Source organism: Haliaeetus albicilla, chromosome 13, assembly GCF_947461875.1.
Source record: "Haliaeetus albicilla chromosome 13, bHalAlb1.1, whole genome shotgun sequence".
In the NCBI taxonomy this organism is placed as follows: Eukaryota; Metazoa; Chordata; class Aves; order Accipitriformes; family Accipitridae; genus Haliaeetus; species Haliaeetus albicilla.
The window spans coordinates 23,878,235-23,894,199 of NC_091495.1; the positions used below are offsets into that span (position 1 = coordinate 23,878,235).

General features: G+C 37.2%; 1 protein-coding gene across 1 annotated transcript in view; it reads left to right on the forward strand.

Moving 5' to 3' along the window:
• Nucleotides 1–15,116, forward strand: part of NLRC4 (NLR family CARD domain containing 4) — an 18,844-nt gene extending 3,728 nt beyond the window's left edge. Inside the window, 18 exon segments of the mRNA XM_069801324.1 lie at nt 4,150–4,431; nt 5,825–5,908; nt 5,911–5,985; nt 5,988–6,130; nt 6,132–6,199; nt 6,201–6,502; nt 6,505–6,571; nt 6,573–7,018; nt 7,021–7,283; nt 7,286–7,808; nt 10,093–10,185; nt 10,973–11,143; nt 13,270–13,323; nt 13,326–13,361; nt 13,705–13,778; nt 13,780–13,877; nt 14,806–14,874; nt 14,876–15,116. Of these exon segments, the coding sequence (XP_069657425.1) occupies nt 4,150–4,431; nt 5,825–5,908; nt 5,911–5,985; nt 5,988–6,130; nt 6,132–6,199; nt 6,201–6,502; nt 6,505–6,571; nt 6,573–7,018; nt 7,021–7,283; nt 7,286–7,808; nt 10,093–10,185; nt 10,973–11,143; nt 13,270–13,323; nt 13,326–13,361; nt 13,705–13,778; nt 13,780–13,877; nt 14,806–14,874; nt 14,876–15,116 (3,089 nt within the window).
• The last annotated feature ends 849 nt before the right edge of the window (nt 15,117–15,965 follow it).

The following is a 15,965-nucleotide window of genomic DNA, read 5'->3' on the forward strand; positions in this document are numbered from 1 at the left end:
GGTAGGTAGTCCTGTGAGGAGGGGGGAGTTGGACTCGATCATCCTTATGGGTCCCTTCCAGCTTGAGATATTCTATGGTTCTATGATTCTATATTATATTTACCTACACTGTTATCATTGTGCTGTGCCCTGTTGTTGCTGGGATATCTCGGATGCTTCTGGAAGCTGTGCCCTCCCTAGGATGCCAGACATTCCTGGTTTTGGACAAATTTAGAGTCATGGAATCATAGATTCAATTAGGTTGGAAAAGACCCTTAAAATCATCAAGTCCAACCATTAACCTAGCACTTCCAAGTCCACCACTAAACCATGTTCCTAAGTGCCACATCTGCACATCTTTTACAGTACCTCCAGGGGTGGTGGTGACTCAACCACTTCCCTGGGCAGCCTGTTCCAATACGTGACAATGCTTTTGGTGAAGAAATTTTTCCTAATAGCCATTCTAACCCTTCCCTGGTGCAACTTGAGGCCATTTCCTCTTGTCCTATTGCTTGTTACTTGGGAGAGGAGATTGACACCCACCTTGCTACAACCTCTTTTCAGGTAGCTGTAGAGAGTGATAAGGTCTCCCCTCAGCCTCCTTTTCTCCAGACTAAACAACACCAGTTCCCTCAGCTGCTCCTCATAAGACTTCTGCTTCACCAGCTTCGTTGCCCTTCTTTGGACACACTCCAGCACCTCCATGTCTTTCTTGTAGCAAGGGGCCCAAACTGAACACAGTACTCAAGGTGCAGCCTCACCAGTGCTGAGTACATGGGGACGCCCACTTCCCTAGTCCTGCTGGCCACACTATTTCTGATGCAGGCCAGGATGCCATTGGCCTTCTTGGCCACCTGGGCACACTGCTGGCTCATATTCAGCTGGCTGTTGACCAACACCCCAGGTCCTTTTCCGACAGGCAGCTTTCCAGCTGCTCTTCCCCAAGCCTGTAGTGCTGCATGGGGTTGTTGTGACCCAAGTGCAGGACCCAGCACTTAGCCTTGTTGAACCTCATACAATTGGCCTTGGCCCATCGATCCAGCCTGTCCAGATCCCTCTGTAGAGCCTAGGCTCCTTTTGGGTCCTGTCTTTGTTCGTAGTTTTTTGTTTGTTTATTTGCTTGTTTTTAATTTTTTTTCTTTAACTACATATAATGTTGACAACAAAGAATGCCATGTCAAGGAATTGCTTGCGCTTAAGGCAAACCTGTCACTTGCTTCATTGTAATTCTTATTTATTGAAATTAGGTCTCAAAACCTTTAAGGAGTTTGTTAACTGTCTTCTAACAAGTCTAGCACCATACACTGCTAGAACAAGACTTGGTGGTACTTCTTGATAAATGTGGGAAGTAGCTCTCAGGGTACTGTAAAAGGGTGGGAGGAGACAAAAGAAGTCTCACACCGGATCAGCTTTGGGGGCGAAACTTGAGACAATGATAATTAATGACAGAATATTATGTGATGAGTCACAAATGTATGTTTTACTAATATGCCAAACAGGAGCAGTGAGAAATGAGATTGCATGATAGGCTGGGTGACTAGTTCTTTCTCTGCTCATTTCATGGCTTCATGCACTGGATCCAATGCTTTGCGTGTCCTTTATGATTTTCTAAGTATAACTAAAATACATGTAGGTTGATGTGAAGCAGAAGACAGTTCTGTGACACTGCTGAGCGTGCCTAGCAAAGAAGAGATCTTGTTCGCTATTTGGAAATATTTTCCATATTTTCTCATTGTCTATGATTCTGACTGACTATGATCTCTGTATGAACATGAGCAAGTAAGTCATTCTATTTCTCTGCTTTCAACAGACTGTTTATACATTCATTATCTTCTTTTTAAGCATGATTTTGATAATAGAAGGAAACTTGTTTTAATTATTTCTTTTCCTAGGGACTTTTTTACCAGCTGAGAACCAAATGGAATTTCACATAGAAGAGGTGCTGAAGGAGACAGGAAAGACATTCTGCCCATGCTTACCTAAATTAAGAACAGTGAGTATATTTTCAAGAGTTGCTCCTCCTGATGCCTTGTCATACAAGAACAGTGAAGGATCGAGAAACACACCTGATCTAGGCACTCTGGATTTTTCTCAGCATTTGCTCAAATATTAAGATATTGGCTGTCCTCCCCCTCCTTTCAGCCCCCTTCCCTTCCCCTTCAGACTCTGCAAAGTGAGCAACCCCTTGCCCCCTGCCTGGGCTGTGCCAGCGGAGGGCACTCTAGCACTGCTTTTGCCAGATCAGACCTTGCCCAGGATTTCAGTTCAGGGTGGGATTCTGAAAAAAAGTGTCCAAAACCATTTGAGTAACCTGTTTCATCCAGATGCTGCTACTAGATTTCTCAGCATTTTATGCATTTTCCCCTTCTGTGCACTTTAGAAATAACCTTCATTGATTAAGGCCCAGACTACATGTAAAAATGTGAGCAATCATAAATTGCTCCAGTTGGTCTGCTGAAGTTTAGGTTGTCTTGTAGCTCTTTGCACATAACAACCCTTCTTTGTATCTTAACCGTTTGCAAGTGCTGACTTCACTGCTACCACCAGTAGGACAATTTGCTTGCACTCTGACTTACTATATAGTAGTCAGGGAAAGGAAAAAGGGAAAGGAAGTATTTTAAAAGGCTATAGAAAGCTGTGCTGCATACAAATGCCTTGTTGGATAGCCACAAATCCAATCTACCTGCAAATAGTTATCTTAGGAAGGGCTCCTGTCTAATTTTAATTCTAGAAATACAAAAATCATGCAGTATGTGAATTTAATGGAACATTTTGTAATATTTACTGTGAAAAGGAAGTCAGAATCATTGATGTCAAGAGTCATCTTTTGATTTCTTGGAGGAAGTCTGGAGTCAACTGCTGTGACAGGGGAAGTAGCAGAGTTGCTGGGGAGTTTTATTCCTAATGTCTCAGAGTAATATCAGATTAGGCTAATTTTTATGCTGATAGTATAAATCATCCACTTTGAAATGGGTTTTGCATTTGCATCTAGGGTTGTTAGACCCCTCTTTGGGCCTGCCTCACTATAGCTAGTTGCTTGAGTCAGTGCTGCTCTAATTAGTGAGGAAAGCACTGAGCCCTTGCTTCCTGGAACAGCAAGACTCCATGGTTTAGTCTAGATATCACAGAGTCCCGCAGTGAACATCTCACTCATGAATTAAAGTTACTATCTTTCAGTGAAACCATTAAAGAGTGAATGAAGTAAATGCATTGTAGATACACTCATTTCTACTGGTAGTAGAAATATTTGCTAACTTGACTATTAACCCTGGACTGAAGGCTAGAGTTTTGATAACTGCTGTATCATAAAATTTCAAATAGTTATGAACTGGAACTTGCTTTACATCAAGAAACATCCCATATGTTTCTGGCAACAAAAAGGTATTGCACAACATAATCTTTAAGCAAACAAGATATTAAGTAATTGTACAAGGAGGAAAGGAACCTACAGGTAATATGGCATGAGATTTTGACAAGCACTATGACACTTTACTGCTTACTGAGTCTTTTTAATTTAAGAGCACTCTGAAGTGGGTTAATTCCTATCATATCTTTCTAGTTAGGAGTGCTTGCATGCCCCAACACTGATTCTTAGCCATCCCAACCACAGAGTACAGAAGCCTGTTTGGGGATGTTTTCATTGTGGGATGTGTTCAGGACTGCCTATGAGCTTGGGCATTAAATGTAACTCGTTTGACTTTTTTAATCTTAAAATGAGTGTAATAATATTTAAGTACTTCATACAGGTTTTGTTTGAAGAATCAAATTATATTTGTCATGACCTGCATGAACGTGCAAAGATTTTCAAATGCAGATCCAGAAATATGAACCCATATTTAGACATATCAGTAAATAATATAACTTTCAAAAGCAATTTCCACTGAAACTTTTAATATGTTTCTGTGATGCCAACCAACGTCTCAGACATACCGTGTGACTTTCGTACCCGTACTGATACATTCCATACTGCATCTTTTTTTACCAGAAACCTCCTAACCATTCACAGAAACTTTTATAAAATTTTCTACATTCTTATGAAGATATCACCATTTGCCAAATGCTATTTGTACCTGTGTAGGTATTAGCCACTCAGTGCACCACGAAAGTGTGCACTGAATACTGAAGGACAGATTACGTTTCAGCTACTGTTTGAGCTAGACTTACTCTAAGAAATTGAATTCTCTCTTCTCAGTGAAATTATAGAAAGCAACAGAGTACATCTCATTCAAAGAATGGTAATGATCACTGTCGAGCAGATAGCAGATGACCTTTTGGCCTGCAATGTCATATCTTGTGAAGAAGTGAATGCCATTGCCTGTGAAAAGTTTGAACAAGAAGACTCAAGAATGATGATTTACATGATTCTGAATAAAGGTTCAGAAGCCTGCAATATTTTGGTTAAGTCACTTGGGAAACACAAGCCTTTTCTCTTTCGTGACCTGCAAGGATATTGTAAGTATTACTGCTTACATTTTTGTCTTCTAATCAGGAGTTAAATTATTATAGAAAAAAAAAAACATGAAAAACTTGCAATGCACTCATTTTTACAATAGTCTTATAATTCTGTAGTTAAGTAAACTCTAATTTGATCTTTATGGTCTAAATTGTTTCATCTGAGAGAATAAGAGAGTGAACACTAAGAAATTTTACAACTGTTAAGACACAAAGAGGGGAAACCCAAATCCAGTGAAAAATTCTGAAAAGCTGAAAATCATCTGTGATCAGATAGTTGAAGTTCATACAGTTAAACACATCCCATCACTTGTTTATTATAAGACAGTTGTGGGTGAGCTGAACACTGAATTATATCAGTTCTATGGACAAAATTAATATAAAATCTAATGGGGATATGTAATGAATTTTTCAAACATAAACCTCTTCCCTGGAAGCTGAAACTACTTGTGCATAGGCTGCAAGTTCATTATGTTGTTAAAGGACTATCTTATTGTATAAATGTAAGGCATACACCTAGGCTAATCTTTCAGCACTCCCAGAGAGGCATGACATTTATTACCGAAACATTTCCCTAAAATAGGTTTCCCTGATTTCCTTCAGTCTGTGGGACTGTGCTTCTTTACTCCACCTGCTTCAAAAGTCTGATCTTGAAATACATGTCTGACTCAGCCCTGTCCCTTAGTCTCTGTCTATGCACTTTAAAAAGTAATGCATACAAACCTTCCAGGACTCCCTTTAGAAGCTGGTTTTTTGTAAGCTTCGGACTTTCTAGATGTTACTACATTTTATTGCGTCTAGGATGGAAGGTTCAATTAAGCTCACCTCCAAACTGTATGAAAGCAGCTCTTAGACTAACAAAAAGTAACAAAAATGCAAAAGACATAGTTTAAAAAAAAAACAAGATTAAAAGTTTATTCAGTCCAACTGTCAAAAACTGTTACTGATTTACAAATCTATCTCTCTCAATACTCCAATACCTTTCATATATCTATAAATGCTGTATTTCCATATTAAAACCTTATTACATAAAAAACTCATACTTTCATCATGCATTTGCACATATAAACTTTCATATGCCTGTATGCAAGCTTACATTTTTGGAATCCAATGCACGAATAGGGTAAGTCCAAAAGGCCCTCAAATAAGGAATTAAGTGGAGCCAGAGTGGTGTCTGCAGACTGTATGAATCTTCTGCCCAAGGATTAACTACAGCCCTTATCAATTAAGTCTCGCCTAGACAGTGGACAATAAATACAGCTCATGCCTCTTGCTTATTGCCATTTCATTAATTTAGCAAGTACATTCAGGCGGTTCTTCCAAAAGTACTGAAATTTTAATTGACAAACTCATTGACTATTTAATTCACTGTTACATGATCTGTTTGCCTTAGGTACTACCAGGCAAGTGGAACAAGATAAATTAAATTATTTGATTCAGGTTTTAAAGTATGTGTATCTATCTTCAGCTTTTCAAAAATACATCCTCTGGGTAGTGACATTGGCATAATTTTTTATTTTGGAACTGCCTATACTGATGTCTTGCTGTGGAAAAAAATATACATAATAGCAGGAAAGGGCAGCTGATGCTTAACGTCCTTGTGGAGGAACTGAAAAATCCCTGCATTATAGAAGGAGAAGCTGGCAAAGGAAAAACAACTCATCTGAAAAGAATTGCTGTACTCTGGGCTTCTGAAAAATTGCTCTGCTTTGGAAATCTTCCAATTTGTTTTCTTTATCAGCCTGACTAGCACAAGATGTGGAATATATCACTGTCTGTGATCAGCTTCATTTTGAACACCACCTCATCTGCAAACAAGGTTTCATGAAAATGCTACTAGTACAAAGACAAAAGGTTCTTTTACTGTTAGACAGATATGATGAATTCAAACCCCCAAACTGTCCAGAGATAGAAGCAATGATTAAAGAAAACCACAAATTCAGGAACATGGTTATTATTGCTACCAGGACTGGATCTATTAATAAAATCAGACAGTTTGGGTCACTGATTGCTGTAATAGGAGATCTATCAGAGGAGAGTGGCAAGAAGCTCATTAACAATGTCTTGACAAACTGGCTCATGGTCTGTCAAACCAGCTTAAAGAGTCCACTTACATGAAGAACCTTATGAAGACTCTACTCTGTCATCATTGCTTGTGCCATCCAAATGGGTGAAAGTAATTTTCATCCAAGCACCCAGACTCTACTTTTCTCTGCTTTGTATGACTTGATGGTGGAGAAAAACAGGTACAAAACAAAAGGAATAACAGAAAATCATATGATGCTGAGCATAAATCATTGTGGAGACTTAGCTTTAGATGGAATATTTGATCAAAGATTTGATTTTCAGTCTGAGGATTTAGCTGACATAAAAGAAAAATTCCTGCTAGCTTCAGGTCTTCTAAATAAATACACAGCTCAAAGACTAAAGCCAACATATAGATTCTTTCACAAATCATTTCAGGAATACACTGCAGGCAGACAACTTTGCAAACTATTGACATCCTGCCAAGAAGCAGAGGTGAAGAAAAGGTATAGTTATCTACAGAAAATTAATATTATTTCACATATTACTAATAATTATTTCAATTGATCGTCTACACTTGTGGATCCTCTCTAGAGGCCACTAGAATAATTTTGGACTTACTGAAGAGAATTGATCAGCATAGAGATAATTCTGAACTGTTTTCATTAAATAATCTGGCTTTGGAAAGAGAATACACAAAAAAATCAGAAAATATAACAGAAAAGGAAGATTTAAGAGGAACTGACAAGGATATTTTTGCGGAGTGTGTCATTAATTTCTTTTATGAAAGTTCTTCAAAATCAGCCTTGAGCAGAGATTTTGAAGAGGGTTTTTTTGTGATAAAAGTATTTACATTAATACTCAAAATATCCCAACTTATTTCTCTGATTTTTTTAGATACTTACCAAATTGTCTTAGTGTACTAGAACTCATTAAGTTACACTTTTTTGGAAATTACTCAACAAGTAAGGAAATGGATGATGAAAATGTGGAAGACCTTCCAATTAATTCACTTAACACTTACATTCCTGAAAAGGCTGTCTCCTTATTCTTCAACTAGAACCAGAGTCTCAGATCTTTAGAAATTACACTGCAAGATTTCAACAAGTTAAAGAAATGTGATATTAAATATCTGGGCAAAATACGTTGCTCTGCTGCAAGCCTCAAGCTGCACATCAGCAATAGTGCTGGTATCACAGGAACATTGAAAGAAGTCCTTGAAACCTGTGAAAACTTACAAGATCTTACTGTGGAGTCCACACCTCTTACTGTGGAAGATCAGCAACAGATCACAACAATGACAAAGCTGAAAACCTTATATAAAAGAGATCTGCAAAGTGAAAATCTGGAAGGTACAGTAAATGAGATCTTTTAGATAATTGTGGATGAGAAAGTAAAACAAAGGGGCTCATGGCTGCCTTGTATATGGAAGATGCCTGGTTTTGATCAGTTTGACAAATGTTATATTCCTAGAATGCAATTCTATATTCTTGGTGAAAGTGACTGTAGTCTACTCAGTTACGTAAATTTACTTATGTTATTTAGTTGTGTAGGTCAGGTCTGGCCTCTGAATTCCTGTAAATTGCCATTTCATTATATTCTTGATTCTTGGTATACAATATATTAAAAAATCTGTTTTTTAATAAAATACTAGGTGGGAGAAAAAAATGTAACAACTCTGGTGCAAATAATACACAGTAAATGAGATAATGTCTATACGCTAGCTGAATTTTGTAAGTGCCGTGGGATACAGCACACCATCACTTTAACTTAGTTTTCACAACAGATGCATATGGTTTTGGCAACCAGATGAGAGTGTTGTAGCCTAATCTAGACCTGTAACATTGGACAGAAATTTTCCCTCATTGCTTCCTACATCTCTGTCATAATATCTGGGTAAGCATTTTTTTGAAAAAAGTCTAGTTCTGATGTTAATACCTAATGTGATGGAAAATCTGCAGTATCTTTTGATAAGTCATTCCCACAATTAATTAAATGCTTCTAGCTTGAATAGTTGTTTTCTTTGAAAATTGCAATGGCATTATAAAGAAGAGTGTAGTAATTATAGTGTAGTATGCTCCAGACATATCTGAGGTGAAGGATTCTACAATTAGGATGAGGGACATGTATTTCCTTATGCTGTGAATCACACACATCCAGGATCCTTCAGTGTTATTGTTAGAGCAGGGCACTAATGGAGGATGGGTGCATCTGCTGCTGGACTGTGCTCTGAGCTTTTCCTCATTCAAGCTATCTATGAATGTATCTTGTCTTAAGAAATGCACACAAGCACTGATGATACCAAATCTCGGAGATAGGTGATCATAAGTCAGCAAAGCACTCTTGCAGTGATAAAGACTAAGCACATTGTGGGCAGTACCAGCGTACCCTAGGAACTGGTTATTCCCTTCTATTCTGCACTCTTGAGGCCAAATCTGGAATATGATGTGCAGTTTCAGGCTGCTCAGTATAAAAGAGATACTAACAATTTGGTTAGAATCCAATGGAGGGCCACTAACATGGCTAGGGAGCTGGAACACCTGATAACCTGATACACAAGGAGAAGCTAAGAGAACTGGGCATGGTTTTCCTGGAGAAGAAAAGGCCAATGGGGAAACTAATTGCAGTCTTCCATTACCTTAAGGGTGTTGTAGAAAAGATGGAAACTTTCAGAGCTGCACAAGTAAAGGGCAAGAGTCAACAATGTCAAGTTTGTAACAAGGGAAGTTGCAATTGGACATAAAAGGTTTTTTACCATGGAGGTGATCAAACATTGCAACAGGGATCTGGACGTCATTTAATCACTATCCTTGGAGATTTTCAAAACTCGTCTGGACAAGGCCCTGAGCAACCTCATCTAACTTTAAAATCAGCCCTGCTTTGAGCAGGAAATCGAACTAGATGACCTCAGAAGTCCTAACCTGATTTTTTCGATCATTCTATGACATATGACCTCAAGATTATTCTGGAACTACATATTAATGAATACTCTTTCCTGTGTGCCCACATATGCCAAGATTGTTAGGAAGAAAAGCATAAGAATATAATAACAACAGCCATACTGATTCAGAGGAAGGGTCCATCTACTTTGGTTCGTTGTCTCCAACAGCACTTGTAAGTGGATGTCTAAGGAAGAGCAAGAACAATGCAAGAATCTATAATAATTTTTTCTCAATAATCTCACAGCCTCTGTTTTAAGCTCAGACCAGCTGCCTGTGTTTATGATTTGTTTATTCAGTGACCTCCCCAAAGGGTCCTGCTAGTACTTGTCTGTCTTTGCTTTGAGCCCATGTAAACTTCCTGCATCTGCATCATCCTTTGGCAAAGGGTGTGAAGGACTGTGTCCTTAATGTTTGTTTTGGACTAGTTTCAATTGGTGGCCCCTTGTTCTTGTACTGGAAGAAAAAATCCAAACAGTCAGTCTCTACCCAACCTTTTCCTTGCACTCATTATTTTGTAGACCTCTGTCATATTCTCCCTAGGTTATCCCTTTTAAATGTTCGTATTTTCACACAAAGCTATTATTTACTTTTCACAAGAACCTGATATCAGTGAAGTGTATCTGTTCCACAAATGAATTTGTTCCTGTATTAAATTAAAATGCTGTATACATCTATGGTGTTTTTTTTTTTTCAGCAAGTGGACTTATTGATGGAATAAAGAAACTTGTGAATGCTGAAGGGCTTGTAGTTCACATAAGTATGGATGAAGGTGATGCAAAAAAATTAGGTAATTTCCTCTCTCCTATTTTACACCATAATCAAGTATATAGTGCTGAGAATGTGAATGTTTTAACAAGTTGGTCTGAAGTTTGTACACTATTATGACATGAAAATCCTATCATCTAATTTAGAGAAGTAATTTCTTATATATTTGTGTTGAAGTCTTGATGTGTTCTGTATCCTGATCATCACAAAGTATTGCAGTGCTCCTTTCAAGTCAGTAATGCATGCTGTAGTCAAACAGATCTAACATACTGATCCCAGGACTGGCTAATCTGCATGAACCACAAGTCAGGAGGTTGCAAAGATGATACAGTTCCCTTCCCTGACCTATTGCTGACTTTCTGCAAGGTCAGCCACTGGATACCAAGGTTGAAAAGCTTGAATAATGTTTGCTAGGGCCACACAACCCAGTAACTGAAATGGAGACAGCAATTCATATGTCTACCCATCCTCTCTTTGATGGCATGGTAAAAAAATGCTTTTCCTGGATTTGTTCCACAGGAAGATCACATTTGATCCTCTATGAGTTAATTTCTCTGGGCTGAGGGGCAGTTTATATTGTTTACACGATACAGTAGCTGAACAGGAGGCTGTGTTTATAATTTTTTTTTCAAACAAAACCTGTCATATATTTCATGGCATCAAAATATAGATAGTTGTATGCCAGACAGTAAACATCTAACTCTGTCTAGCCATTTGCTGTGATCAAGACATTATAAACATATCAAAAGAGTTTACCTAACAATGTGACCTGGGTTGTTTGGTTTTTTTTTTTTCCATTCCATTCATAGCTGAAGGTAGCAGAAATTTGAGAAAGCTACGCTTATTATACATGAATCACTTGACAGCTATTGGGGATGGCATAACGTACATTGTAAGATCAGTCTCTGGTGAACTAAGTGAACTGGAAGAAATCCAACTAGTCAACTGCTGTATCTCCAGCAATGCTGTGGAAATTCTAGGTAAGAATAGTAATAGTAACTTTTCAAACTGAATATGCATGTTTTGAAAATCAAAACATAATTCTATAACAGAAGAAAAAATCATATAAGGATAAAATCAGAAACACTTAGGTTCACATTAAGTTTCAGTTAGCAGAGATGTAAAATGCAGTAAGGAAAGTTTTATATAAAGCTTTTATATAAATCCTAAGTATAAAGGTTATATAAAAGAGAAAGATAAACTATTGCATAGCTCTGTAAACAAACAAAATAGGAAAGCAAATAATGGATGATGCAAGCAAAACTAGTTTTCAAAGTTGTTTTTGTTTCAATCATTACCAAAAATATTAGTTCTGATCAGGTACCTACTCAAATCATTTAACAAGGTCACAGTAGTACAAATAAGGATAAATAAAAATTATTTAACTAAAACACATGAACTCAGGTTAGCAGAACCTAGGGAAATTCACAATTAAGTATGTAAGGAACAAGCTGAAAGAATCATTGAATTATAGACAACTGTCTCTGAACATTTGTGGAGGCAGGAAAGTGGAAAATCCAGTATCTTTTCCTTGAAAGGAGGAAATCATAGAGAAGCCAACCTCCCTCTGATACCAAGAAAAATTCTGAGACAGATTACCACACATTTTGTAAGCACTTAAATTATAGAGATAAAAGGTAGTGTGAATAAATTACATCAAACCTTTCCAGGGAACAGGGTAATAAGACTGTGAAAAGATAAGTCTGGATCTATGATAACTCAAATGAGGTTTTTACCTATCCTATATAACATCCTTAACAAGAAGCTAATGAAATATATACAAATAAAATGGGTGCACAACTGGTTGAAAAATTACTTTCAAAGAGTTATCACAAATGTTTCACTAAGTGAGAACACATTTTCATACAATCAAATCCTTCCTTGTTCTAAACAATATTAAAATATGGCTGATGGCTTAAATGACAGAATGGAGGATACGCGTATAAAATTTCAGATGATACTGAGCTTGGAAGGCTTACAAGCCCTGTTGGAATACAAAACCATAAATAAAATTGGATGCATTTAAGAGGTGGTCCAAAAACAACGATAGGGGATTGAGTATAGACAGATGTAAAGGGCTGTAGCGGGGAATGAGACATGAATTTCATTAATATAAAATGGAGATTTACCTGTGTAACAGGAAAGAATCAGAGCTCTTCTGTGGAAGACTGGAAATATGCTATTGCAAAAAGCATCTGCTGGTGAGTCCTGAGCAAGAAATCTGTGCCCAACCTCAGTATCATAATTTAAAAAGGTATGGAGAAATTGAGAGAAAGCACCAAAAACAGCTAGAGGTTAAGAAAATGTGACTTAGGAAGAATGGTTTAGTTTTGTTTTGGTTGAGAGAGAAGACTGAAAAAGATATGATAAATTTTTTATGCTCTTTAAACATTGCTACAAAGAGATGAGAATCAACCATTCTTTTTGTCTACTGGGAGAAGAAAGTAGCTAAATTTGCACAGAGAATATTTAGATTGGGTATTGGCAGAAACTTTTTAAATCCAGGAAGGTAAAATAGTGCCTAGGGAGAATATGGAAATTTTCAAAGAGCAAGATAGATAAATATGTATCATGAATGGTTTAGTCTTATCAGTATCCTGCCCCATTACAGATGTTTAGACTCTAAGTTCCCATCTAGTCCCACTCTTCCACAGTTCTCTGATTCTGTAAAATATACATTTTTATATCATAACAAAAAAACTTGACAGCTTTGTGAAGCAGGAGGTTGAAGTCTCCAGGGCCTAAACCACTAAAGAATCTCCCATGTGTTCAGACAGCTTTGCCCTGCTTCTGTGTTGCAAAGACAACTTAAAGTTGTCTTATTGCCACTAAAGATTCACTTAGCCACCAGAATATAAGTTATACAGAGCCATTATTCCAGCTCTTACATCTGGCCAGGTCCTTTATTTTATCAATTCCTAGAGACACAGTTAACAACAAGAGAGCACAGTTTGCATCAGAGAGGTGTCAGAAAAACAAGAAAACTCTGGAGGTTTTTAAAAATCTTGTCTTGCTGTTCATTAAAAAACAAAGCTAAGGAAGGTTCAATAAAAAACAAGTCATGTTGCACTGAAAACATGCATAACAAGCTTTTTTCCTCCCATAGCTCGGAATCTTTTTAATTTGCCAAAACTGAATGTACTTGCTTTGTCGGAAAATTATTAGAAAAGAAAGGAAAAGATGTTATCCACAGACTTGGTAAGTCAGAAGTTTTCTTTATCTAAATCATTTGAATTGGGAATGAGCTTCAATTCTAAGACCTATCCAGACAGAAATTCAAGAATTCTTTCCTCTTTTATTTTTAAGTAGGATATAATTGGTATCCTGAACCATGTCCTTTCAGTGAATGGGAAGTTTTTAGAAGTAAGGAATATTGTATGCAATTGGCTGCTCTGTCTTTGCTATCAAAGCAACAATCTTGGAGTCTTTAACCTACCAGTATTTTCTTCACTGTTGAAATGTGATTTGGTTTAACTTTTTAAAGTGATTTTACAGTGAGCTGTTATAACAACAACAAAAAATTGCACTTATTTTCATTTAGTTGATGGCTTAAATGTCCTGCCTAGGATGAAAGTGCTGATGCTTCCCTGGGGGAATGATGTAAAGGTTTGCCTAAAAAAAATTGTTAAAGCTACTGGAAACAATGCCACAGCTGACGAAACTTGGATTGAGGAAATGGAGCCTCACTGATGTGGAGGTTAGAATTCTAGGTAAGGAAGGGTACTGTGGATGAGCAAAGGATGAAGGACAAAAACTAGACAAAATTCAAAACCATTTCAGGAAACCCAGCAATAAGTGAAATAGCATTAAGTCTGAGTAGGAGATAGAGAGAGAGAGAGATGATATATATAGCATTAGATGAGCCAAATAACGCTCACATTTCTGCTCAATGAGGACCATTTTTCGCTGCATAAGTAGTGCAAGGAAGACTGCAGGCAACTGGAGATTCTGGTGAAGAAGCTCCTTGAGAGGGAGTTGTTTCTGATTGACGGATTTATTATCTCCTCCATAAACATGGCAGGAATAGAATTGGACTCTTCTTACATTAAATTGTCCACTAACATAACATCTGTTACAGAATATATTTCAATAGTAGAGTTAAAAAAGGCCAATGCTAGTATAACTTTTATCAAGGTAGATAGCTGAAGATTGGGGAGATATAAAAACTACATGGATTCACATCATTCACCCCTTCTGAGGATACAGTAGAAATGAAATGTCAAAATGAATGAGAATATTCATGACCTTGATCCTGCAATGCTTTTGTGTGAGTGGTCATAAGCAGCAGTCCATCAGCCCATTTAAGCTAATGACCTCTCTGTAGTTAAAAGGATCCTGTTGTATGAAACATACTGCAAGGTTATGTTTTAACAAGGAAGAAAAGTCTAGATATAAAAAAATTTGTGATCTGTGGCTGCTATATTTTACATTCTTGGTTCTAAACAAGGAAAAAAAGTAATATGCAAGCACATGTTTAAATCCTTTTCTATTAAGGTATTGGTATTGTTTTAAGCATAGAAGTTCAACTGAATTCAGTAAGACTCAATTCTTCAATATCCTGAATAGGAATCATTCTCTTTGTTAGGGCTTGAAGCAAAAATAAATACATAAATACATAAATAAATATATGTTCACAGGCAATTTTTTTTGAGAAAGAACACCTGCAGAACCTTCAGCATTTGGACTTGGCAATGAATTGTGTGGCAAGCAAAACAGCTTTCCTTCATGCAGCCACTGATCTCTCTCAAGAAGCTGATATTTGTAGATTTCAGCAGCAAACAAGACTGGGTGCCTGCATCACTGTTAGTCTGCAAATTAAGTCAGGTACCAACCACACTGAAATATTTAAAGGAGATTGAAGTCACTGGATGGAAGTTTGATTGCCATGATCTTGGACTTATGGAGGGTGCAAAGAAAAACTGCGAAAAACAATTTCAGCTAGTGCATTCTTAAACAGAACAAGCTTTCCCAGGGGACATTCACTTACAATCCTTCATATTTGAGAAATGCTCTTTTCTATAACCACTCACTGAATCAGCAGCTCTAGGGTTATTTGGATCTCCTGGTCTGCTAGTGACTGGTGTGAGAATCCTTTCTAGGATCCTTTTCTGGGAGAAACAGGTCAAAAGAAAGTAAGAGAGAGATCACCTTGCATTAGCCCCAAATCCAGCAACCTGTAATGCCTCTCAGTCTTTAAATGGTTTCAAGGAGTGTTTACTTTATCTGTGTGTGCTTTCTATGAGCTCATTTTTATTAGCTTTGAAGTTTAACTGTGTAGATTAAGGAAAGCTCTTAATAAAAAGGTAACAAAGCCTGCAACTTGATGGATAGTAGGTAGGTGTTTTACCAGGGTTTTTTTTCAGTTAGATAGTAAAGTTGTCTGACCTAGCACAGAGCTTTTCCTACTGGCAGGGCAATTCTAGTATAGCTACATCTCTATCATACACTACAGGAAAATGTATTGTAGAGACAGAATATGCCAATGAAAAGTTAGAACTCTAAAATAACAACAGTATTATTAGAGCATATTAGCTCTACAAAAAAGGGCATGGTCATACAAGTGACCATGAATTAAAGAGAGATGTAACCAAGAACTATTCTGCAGTTATTAGCCACAAACAAATTCTTACTCCACAGCAAAACACCAGATAGCTTATTTCAAGTGACTTTCACCATTTTTAATCTACCACCATTTTGACTAGTGAAAAGAAGTCAGCATTTATTGCTTGCTTTCACAGTAAGCTACCTCACATGTGACTTGTGCTAAGAGTTTACACGTGGACATTATAACAAGTTGCCAGT